Here is a 12798-nt window from a genome sequence, read left to right as displayed (position 1 = left end):
TTGGATTTGAAGATGGATTTAAGAGTGTGAATTTGAAGAAAAAAAAGGAAGTGAAGATAAGAAATAAATATATTTGAGATGAAAAGTTTGTGAAAATTAAGGATAACTATGGATTGAATTTTTAAAGATCCAATCTAAATTCAATATAGATTCACAAATTTGGAGTAAATTGTGGATTCAAATATGATTTTGTTGCAAAACAACTATTTTGTTTTTTTTTTCTAAAAAAAATCCAAATATTTCGATCAATATTTAAGTCCATATCCATTTCTAATTTATATTTTTAATGAAATTAATTTTTTTATAAATCTAATTTTAATTTTAAATCTATATTTTAAAAATAAAATAACTACTTCATCTAATACATAAATTTATAAAAAGTTAAATAATATATAAAATATAATAACATTAATGACATTAAAGATTAATAATAAATTATATAAATTCTTAACATTTAAAGAAAAAACTAACAATGGATTAATGACTAATAACATCGATTGAAACAGCGTTTTCAATTCCTAGATTTTAATAAATCCAATTCTAAATACTGTACAGATTCCGAAATCTAGTGCTTTCAATATGCATCTTGAATTGGACATGTTAATCTTAAAATAGTAGAAGCTGCTTAATAACTACTGCAACAGACTTAATATCAGTAAATGCCAAACAATTCTTATGTAATCAATTGCTTACAGTCTCTGGACAAGATATTATGAACATAATGTTTTTTATTAGGTTAACAATATTTTTAACAATTTTTTAATAATAAATTATTTATTATTATTTTATTAATTTGTATATTTAAAACGAATCAATTATAAACGATTATATACTGTGTCAAAAAATTATTAAAAAAAATCGTTAAAAGAAGATTTTCCATTCATATATGAGAGTTCACTACACATCATCAAATAACAACAATATTAATCTCCATATCAAAAGCCCATTCACGACAAATGTAAAGTAAGAATTTGATCATTGAAAAAGGAGCAACAATTATATATTTCTAACATTAAGCTAATAGAAACATAGGAGCCATTATATATGAAAACAACAATGGACGTCCATTCATGTACTTATTGGTTACAAGAGACATGGGGCTTGAGCTTTAACTTAAAGAAATTATGTTGTAATCAACATCTTCTTGAAAAAGTTATCATTATTTAATACATATTTAATTGTAATATTATTACATAATTGAAACATTAACCACTTTGGTAACACATTGAAGCTTTTTAAAATCATAGTCTAACAATGATGTTAAATGTGTGTCTTTTAACCAATTTTGTGTATATATAAGTGCCTCCACCTTTTGATGTGATAAAAAACTACAATATGGATCAAACACTGTTTCTCTTGTGCTAAATGCAGATTTTGGTATTGGAAAGAAAATGATGGTTTCGATTCAGATTTCTTTGGATATGAGCATATCCAAATAAAAAATTTGGATTTTCCAGATTTTAAATTCCATATAAATAAAATAGGAAATCTGGTTTAGAGAAATTATGCAATAAGGATCACAACTAAAAAACAAAATTTAGAAAATGGGTATTTTGTCCACCTTAGTGAAACTGTGAGTAATATGATAGATTTGATGGATTAAAAGAATAATTTAATAGATGAAATTGTAAGATTAAAATATATTAAAACAAATTAATTATTTTATTTATTCTTTTAATTATAATAATAATAATAATAAAATGTATTTATAAATATTTATTATTATTCCTATTTGTATGCTTTAATTATTTATTATATTATAATGAAAGAATAAATATATTGTTATTAGAAAGAGATAATATGAAATTTATAATAACTACCTTTCTTTGCATCCTAGCGAAGAAATTCTGAAACATAATTCTTTCCCGTTTTCTGTGATTTTATGCATCAAACTTTATAAAACCATTGTTTTCCTTCGCTCCGTTTGCAGAAACAAAGAGAGGAAAAATAAATGATAGGTAAGATATAAGAAAAAAGGTGAAATAATTTTACATATAGTAACAAGTATATTGAAAAGTAAAATATGTATATAACCGAAAGAAAAATATTTTTATATTTAGTTAAAAATTAATATTATCTAATAATTTTAGTTGAAATTGAGTTTAATTTCAGGTTTAACATAGTAGAATTCTTACCCAACACGTAAGAGAATATGTTAGGCGTTGGATTATCTTTTAACTCAACTGCAAAGAAAACTGAAATCAATTTATGTGAGTTGAATTAAGTTCTAAGAGACAATATACACCCATATTTATAGTGGATAAATAATCACTTTAAATATAAATAAAATTTTAAAAAATAAATATTAGAAGACAAATTTTAAGTTTCTGAATGTGCCTGCACCTTTAATATCAATTTGTTTAAACAAATAAATAATATTATGTGATGATATTTTTTAATAGTTTTTCAAATATTTAACCGATCGTGTATAAATTTAGTAACATGGGATTATTCTCACTTAAACAATGATGTTGAATTCATGTCCTAAGCATTCAGGACATTAAATATTTGAAAGATTTTTTTCTTCACATGGTGATCTCATTCATCAACGTATGCAACACTGTATGGCTATTTATTCTCTTTATTAAATCATTTAGTTAAAGTTTCTCTTTTTTTTTTCTTTAATTCTCTTAGTTTCGAAGTTTGTTTTTTAAGTTAGTGCATAGACAGCATTTCTATGTTAATAACTTAAATTAAAAAAAAAAAACTCATTTTGTAACCTTATTATTTACACACACACACACACTAAGACTAAATTAAATGATTTTAAGTATAAAGATTAAAGATAAATTTCGTACAATTATAACAACAACAAAAATAAGTAATCCTAACATTTACTTTTGAAATTATATACATTACTATTTTATTTAAAGACTTTATGAGACCGACATATCTACCAAATGTACAAGAACACCATTGTAATTGGTCTCTGCCAAATTTATCCAACCATTTGTACGTCCATATCAAGTGAATCAACCATCATTATTGGAGAATTTTCGAAGGAATGAGAGAAATTTGCACTTCCAAACTAGAAAGGGAAAAAGGGGGCATTGAAAAAAGTCCTTCTTTTCTTTTGAAAAACCTTGTTTCCATTCTCACTGTGTCAAGTTTCTTGATTTGAAGTATGACAAAAGAAAAAAGAAAACAAAGTTTCTTGATTAAGGAATTTCCTTTCCCTTTCAAACACGACCGTTGAAGTGTTATGTTCACTCTCACAGCATGTTGTTCTGATCTGTAGCGGTAGCTTTAAGAAAGGGAAACTTAAACAGAAACTCCAAGTGTAAGATAGTGATATATAGCAACAAAAATGTGCAGGTTCATAACAACCATTAGGTGAGACATAACTGGAACCACAAGAGAATTCCCTCGAAGGTTCTTCTACAATATTATACATGCAATGCCTTAGCATTGTTCCTCTCAACAACTCTTGATCTATAAAACTTTTCTCACTCATAGTTTCTTGGAGCCAATTGTAGCAGTTCATAACATCAAACACATATTCATACAATGAGGCTTGTCATTTCAACTTTCTGTGTTCTTGTGTTATTCTCTTGTGCTGGTCAGATACAAGTTTCACTATATGTTGATTTTGTTTCACTAACACATGAATATTCAACTAATGTTATAACTTTTTGCTGTCTCAGTTGCTTATGATCCTTTGGATCCAAACGGAAACATAACAATCAAATGGGATATCATGTCTTGGACACCAGATGGCTATGTGGTAACACAATCTGCATTTCTACTTGTTCTATCTATAATTAAGTGTGTTTGTTTGCAAAATGGATTTCCATGCAATGGAGTTATACTTAATGCTTTCATTTTCTTAAAAACAAGTTTATAAGAAAACTCAGTATAATGTTTTGATTTAACTTAAGAATTAGTTAAAGTTGCTTTAACAAATTGCTGCAGTAAAATGCATGAACGAAACCAGCCTAAGTATTAAACAGAAAAGTGCCAAAATAAAATATGTAACTGTTAGTTGTTTAATCAAATGCTTGAGTCATGCAATGAATTCACCTGATTTATGGCTATTGCATTTTCTTTCAGGCAACTGTAACAGTCCACAATTTCCAAATGTTTCGGCACATCATGAATCCTGGATGGACCTTGGGATGGACATGGGCCAAGAGAGAAGTGATTTGGTCCATGATAGGAGCTCAAGCCACAGAGCAAGGAGATTGTTCTAAGTTTAAAGGCAACATACCTCATTGCTGCAAGAAAAATCCCACAGTTGTAGATCTACTCCCTGGTGTTCCATACAACCAGCAATTCACAAACTGCTGCAAGGGTGGAGTGGTGGCTGCATGGGGCCAAGATCCTTCACAAGCTATCTCATCCTTCCAAATTAGTGTAGGCCAAGCTGGTACCACAAACAAGACAGTGAAACTTCCCAAGAATTTCACTCTCTTGGCTCCTGGACCAGGCTATTCCTGTGGCCCTGCCAAGATTGTTCCTTCCACCACTTTCCTTACCTCTGACAAGCGCCGCAAGACTCAAGCACTAAGTATGATCTCTAACCTCACAATTTCAGTTTGATCACCAATTTCACCATTAAAAACTCTCAAAAATCTCATTTGCTTTTTCTTATGCAGTGACATGGAATGTTACCTGCACATACTCACAGTTCCTGGCAAGAAAGAATCCAAGTTGTTGTGTATCTTTGTCTTCCTTCTATAATGAAACTATCACCCCTTGTCCCTCTTGTGCCTGTGGCTGCCACAACAAGAAGAATTGTGTCAAGTAAGATTTCTGTAAACGTTAAAATAGTAAAAGGGTCATGCACAATCTCAAGAAATCTGTTAATATGTGTTATGTAAATTAATAGAGAATTTCCAATAACTTCTTATCACTGTTGGTGTGGTATGCAGGCGTGACTCCAAAATTCTCAGCATGGTGGGTCTCCACACTCCCAAGAAAGACAATGAACCATTGTTGCGGTGCACTCATCACATGTGTCCAATCAGGGTTCACTGGCATGTCAAGGTTAACTATAAGGACTATTGGAGAGTCAAGATTGCCATTACAAACTTCAATTACAGGATGAATCACTCTCTCTGGTCTCTTGCTGTTCAGCATCCAAATCTTAATAATCTCACCCAAGTTTTCAGTTTTAATTACAAGCCTCTTCTTCCCTATGGTTCAATAAGTGAGTGCAAGCAAATCAATCTTCTCGAGTTTCTATAATAATTCAATAACTTTAAGAATGAGTTTTCAAGCATGTTGTTATTGTGCATGCAGATGACACTGGCATGTTCTATGGCATGAAATACTTCAATGATCTTCTAATGGAAGCTGGACCAACTGGGAATGTTCAATCAGAGTTGCTTCTTCAGAAGGACAAGGATACATTCACATTCAAGCAGGGGTGGGCTTTTCCTCGCAAGATCTACTTTAATGGCGATGAGTGCATGATGCCTCCACCTGACACCTACCCATTTCTACCTAACTCAGCACCTCCAAGCCTAATTACCTTCCCACCATCTATTTTCTTGCTGCTTTTCTTTTTAGCAGTGTGGTGAACAACTGCATAGTGTGTCAGAATTTTTGTGAAAATTTTGAAAATACCTTCTCCGTGATAACGTGACAATAGGCATGAATACTCAAATTCTTTGGAAACACCTAGCCAATCTCATGGCTGTGTTTTTCTGACATGAGCAACAGGGATGCTGAATGTAAATCTCAACAGTGATTTTGTCCTAATCATAGATTCCTGATGCTGTCACAGCAATGCCATAATGAATAATTCATACGTCTTCTAGTCTGTTTCTTTGGACTACATTTACAGCATGTTTGGATGAGCGCGTTGAGTTTTAGTTAAAATTAAGTTCAAAGAAATACAATTCATGTTTAGAAGTTTATCATTAAAACAATAGTCATTTTGGAACCAAGCATGAAAATACTCTCATTAAATAATTTAAATGTAGTTAAAATTTAGTTATACTAATAAATCTACAAAAAATAATTTATTTATAGTTATATTTGAGATGGAAAGAAGATTGAATATTTACAATCATGTTTACTAGTGTGTTTAAACGATCTTACCTGAATAAAAACACTCAGGAACATGTATAAAAAATAAATACATGTACCAAACACATACTAAATGAATCATCACCTCCCAAAACATACAATGATGATTCCAATGTGGCTGCAATGAATAAGTAATGATCATTTCTAGTACAGACTTGCGTTTATGAATTATTCCATTTACTGTGTACCTTTAAATATTTCTTATACTTACAGAATCAACTATGGAGCAAAAATGAATAAACACATCATTACACTAAAACAAATAGAAATAACAATGTAGTAGCCAATTCAATCGCCCCATACGCTGGAACTTAGAAACAAATCAGGGGGGCAACAAAGCTACTAATGAAATTTTTCTGTGGATGTCTTACTCCAGCTTGGTTCAAATCCCAAATTGGTATCCCAAAATTGAGTCAAAACTTGTCACATCGAAGAGTTGTTCATGACAGATTTGAGGGTGGCATGCATAGGAACTTTAAGCGTATGCATGCAATACTAAGGCCACCAAAGAGGTCATCATCAAAACAAGCAGGGAAACCTCTTGCCTGGAACCAGCATTAGGTAACCATGGATAGGCATCAGGTGGTGGCATCACACAAACGTCACCATTGAAATAGACTCTCCGAGGGAAGGCCCAACCCTTGTCAAAAGTGAAAGTTGATTTATCCTTTTTGAATAGTAGTTCAGACTGTACATTACCATCAGAACCAGCTTGCATGAGAAAATCATTGTAGAACTTAACTCCCCACAACATTGCGGTATCATCTGTTAAAAGCAACACAGATAAATTATTTTTGTTCCTCCACAAAAAATACATGCTCTAAGGTGAAAACAAGAATTGTTGCTCTTGCAGTAATTATCACCAGAATGTTTAGAAAAGTCACTTTCAAGTATGTGTGCATTCCAAAGGTTGGTCAAATTTTAAAAAAATACATATTGAAAGAAAAATATTTTTGAAAAATTTAAAACTGTAATGAATGAATGCGGAGGTAGAATCTTTTTGAAAAATTTGAAATTATAAACAAGAAATATATATATGATTCATAAAGCAGTTTATGTCATTCTTAAGATGGAGCATGGAAAAAAATTGAGTCACTTTAAAATATGTAGGAGTGGATCAGCCAGAGTTTGGAGAATAAAATGAATATTTTAATGAAAAGATTAAAAAAAATGAGAAATTTTTTTGAGAAGAAAATAATTAACAAAAAAATTACAATCAATTAATTGCTTTGAGAGCATATGCAATTGAGATTTGAAAGCAAAAAATTTAACATAAAAAGTAAAACTGGTAGTAATTGATAAATTAAGCATTTTAGAAAGTATGCAAATAGAGTGTTAAGAAACGGTGAGGCTACATGTCTTGAAGAAGAACAAATTCAGATTACAACAGAAGATAATCTAACACTCAAGAAGTTGGACTCTTAATACATTAATAGGAAGGATAAGTAAATATACTACCCAAGAAATTTGACAACTCCTCATAATCCTAGAGTGGCTGTCTACCAATAATTGTACCAAGCCTACACTACATTCAATTTGTGTTTTGCTTTTCCACAATGTATCCTAAGAGACAATCCTGTTTGAGACACTATCAGACACTGCATTCAATTAAGTTAAATAGTTATGAGTATTTCACGTATCTAAAGTTGTAAGTCTTTGAAAGATAACACTTACTTATTGATCCGTATGGAGTTATTGACTGGTAGTTGAAACTGAAAAGCTGGGTCAGATTGTCAAAGTTTGGATGTTGAACAACCAAGTTCCAGTCAGAATAGTTCATCCTGTAATTGAAATTAGTAACAGTGACCTTCACGCGCCAGTACTCCTTGTAGTTAAGCTTAACATGCCAGTGAACTCGGACAGGACACATATGACGAGTACATCGAACCAAAGGTGCAATACTACTTTTATCAGGTCCAGGGTTGGAAACAACTGATGCTAGATGTGGTGAATCTGGACTGTAATGATATGAAAAAAGGACATGTGATGTTATTATACAGTTTTTGTTTCTGTTAAGAAAAATAATCAGTGCACCAAGCATTAAAACCTACTTTACACAGTCCCCTGTTAGTGATGAGTTGCCCTGGCAGCCACATGCACATGTAGAGCAGGGAACAACAGTATTGTTATAGAAAGACGAGAGCGAGACGCAGCAAGTGGGTGTTCTCTGAGCAAGAAATTGTGAATATGTGCATGTCACGTTCCATGTCACTGTGATACATCAGAGCAATGATAAGTTCAAACTATATTGATGGATCTTGCTAATGTGAAGTAAAAACATGGAACAACTGTTAACTTAGGTTCTATTTGAATAAGCTTCTCAGTAAGAACTTAAAGTTATAGGAGAAGAAAATAGGAATTGAGTTTCCCTCATGAGAAAAAATCAACTTATGCACTTCAACTTTTGAAAAAGTTAAATGCGAGAGCTTCCATGAAAGTAAGTGTGTACAAGTTGAGTTTAGCTTATAGGAAAAAGCCAATTCAGTTTACCTTCCTTGTTTATTCTCCTACAGCGTTTATGGAAATCTTTAAAAGTCCAGTAACTTACTGAGAGCTTGGGTCACTCTTCTTTTGTCTGGTTGTATGAATTGAGTTGGTTTCACAATTTTCGCCGGGCTACATGTGTAACCGGGGCCTGGTGCTTTCAAGGTGAAGCTTTGTGGCAGTTTGACAGTTTTGTTGGTGGTACCAGCACTACCTACACTGATTTGAAAGGCTGCAACTGCTTTGGATGGATCCTGTGCCCATGAGCTGAGTACACCACCTTTGCAGCAGTTTGCAATTTGTTGATTGTAAGGTGTTCCGGGAAGTAAATCTACAACTATGGGGTTCTTTTTACAGCAATGTGGGATGTTTCCCTTAAATCTTGAGCAATCCCCTTGTTCATTGGTCTGACCTCCCACCATGCTCCATATCACCTCCTTCTTTGCCCATGTCCATCCTAGTGACCACCCAGGTGCTGAGATATGACGGTATTTTTGGAAATTGTTCATTGTAACAACAGCCTGTCCATTCAATTGCTTCTTAGACATAACTAAATGAAAAAAAATAAGCCAAATATTCTAAATAGCTCTAGCCAATAATATAAATAAACTCGTGTTTATACTAGTTTTCATTCAATTACAGTAGTTTTACAACTTGCACAGTAAAAACTGAACACAATCTTGAATTTTCTGTGAAAATTGGATAGTAGTGTAATTTGGAATTCAAATCCTGTCATATTCCTAATTGGAACAAGTGGAATGGTAGAAAGTACAAATACACACTTTGCTAATTGAAATTCATATGGGACCCAATAAATACAAACTGGGATCACACGATTTTAATGGATGCCATCATATGAATTTCAATCAACAGTGAAGGGTGATAGAGAACATATTGCTTTCATTTCTCAGTGAACAAAATGATTTTGCTTCTAGACCTTTTAAGCAAGATATATTATCCAAGTAAGAACTGAAATATAACATGAGATGAAACTAATGCGAACATGCAGATTCATCACAAAATATAAGCCTAACTAGAAGAGAGAAAGAGGGACAAATACGATTATGACCATGTCTAACTGTAAATAGATTATTTGCTTCTGATATTAATAGGTGAAACTGAAAATTAATGTACTTACTACATAACCATCAGGTGTCCAACTTATAATATCCCATTTGATTGTGATATTTCCATTTGGATCAAGTGGATCATAAGCTTCTGAAAAATACACAGTAAAACTTAAAATTTAAATTAATTTATGAAAGGGGGGGGGGGGGACAATGTAAACAGTGAACTTCTACATTTTCCTACATCCTCAAGCACATTAAACCAAAAAGACAGTGATGATACTCATGAAAGGTTCGATGAAAAATTGATAAAGCAAATGATCAAAGAAAGTAAACAAGCATCTTCCAACAATACAGATAATCATAAGTCCAGCATCTTACAACAACCAAGATTTAGAAAAAACGCAAGCAAAAGAATTACGAAGGAATCCAAAATCCATATTTCCCACTACATCATCATCAACATGAAAAGTCACCACAACCTAATAAAAAATCAAAATGTTCAAGAGTGTCAACAGTGTTTTTAGTTCTCATGTTCTACAAGTTCCTGGAGGTCATCCTTGTTTTTCGTGCCCCAGTGTAATTTTTCCTCCTTACATTGAAATACCCAAACCTTGGTCACTAAGGAACGAGAACGTAGACTAAACCTGCGATTTCACGACTAAAATTTGGCACTTCAAATTACAGAGACGAAAATTCAAGGTTTAAACAATCAGAAACTAAACCCAAAGACGACCCAATTCTCAGAAACTAAAAAGCTATCAACCCATTTCCAAAACTTGGACAAAGTCCATCACCATTCATCACCCAACAAAGCGCACCACCAATCTCAAACATTCATTCCAATTCAACACGCCGTGAGGACCACGTCATGTAAAAAGGAACAAACAATAAAACACAAACAATCTCGTACCCAACAGAAAAACACGACACCCCCACCAATCGAAAGCATGGAACACACGAAAAATCCAAAACTTTAACTAGAAAAAAGAGGAGCATGAGTGCAGGAACCTGTTGAAGTGAAGCACGTGCAAAAGAAGAGAAGCAAAAGCAGAATGCATGGGCAGGGTTTGAAGAAGGATCGGATCGTGGGTGTGAAGGTGAAAGGGAAAAACATTTTCCTTTGAACAAAGGGAATGTTGGGGCGTTCAGAATTTTTTGTTGGAGTGAGAGGGAAAGAGAACAGAGTGAGTAAAAAGGAACAGAGGAAGAGAGAAAGAAAGAGAGAGAAGAGTCTGTGTGGAAAAATTACGCGGCCTAAACTGACTGTTTTGTTGTGTCCAGTTGGCGAGTGTTTGTCAGAGCAAGAGATGGTGATCCCACTGTAAGCACTGCAAATTCAGCCCACTTTACACTTTTCTATTTTATTTTTCATGTTTTTGAAATACATATATATGTATTTCATAATAATACTTAGAAGTTTCACTATCATTATTCTTATTTACAATTTTGGAAGGAAATGGAAATAAATAAATCACAATTTATTGTTTTTTATTAAACATTAAATGAAAGAAAAAATAATTAATGTCAACAAATGAATTTGAAATTTATGATTAATTTCTATTTCTTTAATATTTTCAACTAAAATGTAATGTTAAATGTAACTAAAAGGTGATTATTATAAAGTTAATAAATTTAATTATATATATATATATATAAAAGTATAGAAAAATATTGTCCTATCAGTAGATAACTTATTTAGATTTAGATTTTTTTTTTAATTTTAATTTAAACTTTATTCTTCCTTTTCCTGTGTTCTAAAGCCGTGGTTTAGGTCAATCGATGAGTTCTTAAATTAAAATAAAGAAAGGGTGATTTGTATACCTTAAATTTTAAATTTGATATAAAATTATAAAATTAAATAATAAAGAGTAAACTAAAGAAACACATTAAAAAACAGTATTACAAAAATTTCTTTTATCAACCATATAATCTTAATGTTTTTGAAAATTAAAGGATGCACTCGAAATGAAATGGTAGTAATAACCATGACAAATAATTTACAAACTTAAAGTTTCGCATTCCAAATAAAGTAGCTTATGAAAAATAAAAACTGTAGAAGCTTACGACTGTGTAAATGTTTTTAATTATAGAATTAGATTATGTGAAAAATAAATAAAAGAATTAGAAGGTTACGTAACAGTTTATTAATTTATTTCTTTAGAAACTCTTATATTAAAAAATATTATCATAAAATCATTTACTGTTCTTTTTCTTCCAAAATCTTCAATCTTCTTTCTTAAGATTCACAAAGTGAGGAATGGATTGCGCCCAGCTACCACCAGCCAAGTTAATTTATCCGAAACTAAATAAAAAAGCACTTTCACTTCTGTACTTTTTAAAACATTAAAAATTAATAAAAAAAAGTATTAAAAGTGACTGTTTCCAGAATATAGTTAAAAATATGAGTAGTTAAAAATTAACATAAAAATTATAAATAGTGGAATAGATCATAACATTTGTTAGAATTCATTAGAAAGTTTTATAAGCACATTTTTAATATGAAATTGTGACAGAATATTTAAACTGACAACATTGTGTGCGAAATAACGGTCGGAAAGAAAATATATAGGCAAAAACTTCATATATAATTTATATATGCTTAACTTTTTAATAATAAATAAAAAATTGTGAAAGTGCTTTTGAAAAATGGCTTTATGTGAAAAGCGATTACTTGCGTCTAACAATGTTCAAACAAGTTAGCAATGGGTCCAGACTATCAGGGAAGAGCGTTTTTGAAGTGCATGTCACTTTCATTTTTTAGACATTTCTTATTACATAAGTAATCAACAAAACTAGAAGTTTTATATTGTTTGTTTCTCTCTTTTTTTTACTTTGAATTAAAAATATTAACTTATTTTTTAATCTATTTATGTTTTAAAATATTTGTAAAATTAATATTAAATAAAAAATGTTCGTGTAATTAAAATGAAAAAAAAAAGACAGAAATAGAAACACTCGAGGAAAATTTTTCTTACATATTTCTTATTTCTTCTTATTCGTTAGCGTGTTTTGTTTTGTGTGGAAGGATTATACTGATGTTAGAATTTATTTTGAAATTAATTTTTATTTATAAAAAATTGAATTTATTTGACCTGTCAAGAATCTAGTGCCACGCCCGTGACTGTGACTAAATACATACATTGATCGTCTTTGGAGTGGTAAATGGTTACAACTGAAAGTGACGCACTTTTTTTTTAAGTCAAACAGAATG

General features: G+C 31.3%; 2 protein-coding genes across 2 annotated transcripts; one reads left to right on the top strand and one right to left on the bottom strand.

The window, feature by feature from the left end:
* Positions 1-3318: 3318 nt before the first annotated feature.
* On the top strand, positions 3319-5764 carry LOC108344749 (COBRA-like protein 4). The gene is made up of 6 exons (XM_017583233.2): positions 3319-3559; positions 3645-3724; positions 4051-4507; positions 4596-4743; positions 4872-5149; positions 5242-5764. Exons 1-6 carry the CDS (start codon positions 3508-3510, stop codon positions 5520-5522), a joined length of 1296 nt encoding a protein of 431 aa, XP_017438722.1. The 5' UTR covers positions 3319-3507; the 3' UTR covers positions 5523-5764.
* Positions 5765-6118: 354 nt separating this feature from the next.
* On the bottom strand, positions 6119-10897 carry LOC108343872 (protein COBRA). Its single transcript, XM_017582295.2, has 6 exons — positions 10596-10897; positions 9656-9735; positions 8582-9038; positions 8085-8244; positions 7708-7991; positions 6119-6798 (listed from the first exon to the last, which is right to left on the bottom strand). Exons 1-6 carry the CDS (start codon positions 10699-10701, stop codon positions 6509-6511), a joined length of 1377 nt encoding a protein of 458 aa, XP_017437784.1. The 5' UTR covers positions 10702-10897; the 3' UTR covers positions 6119-6508.
* Positions 10898-12798: the final 1901 nt, after the last annotated feature.

Source organism: Vigna angularis, chromosome 8 (assembly GCF_016808095.1).
Source record: "Vigna angularis cultivar LongXiaoDou No.4 chromosome 8, ASM1680809v1, whole genome shotgun sequence".
Classification (NCBI taxonomy): Eukaryota; Viridiplantae; Streptophyta; class Magnoliopsida; order Fabales; family Fabaceae; genus Vigna; species Vigna angularis.
Note: the sequence above shows the minus strand (reverse complement) of the source record. Positions and strands in the feature narration are given on the sequence as shown.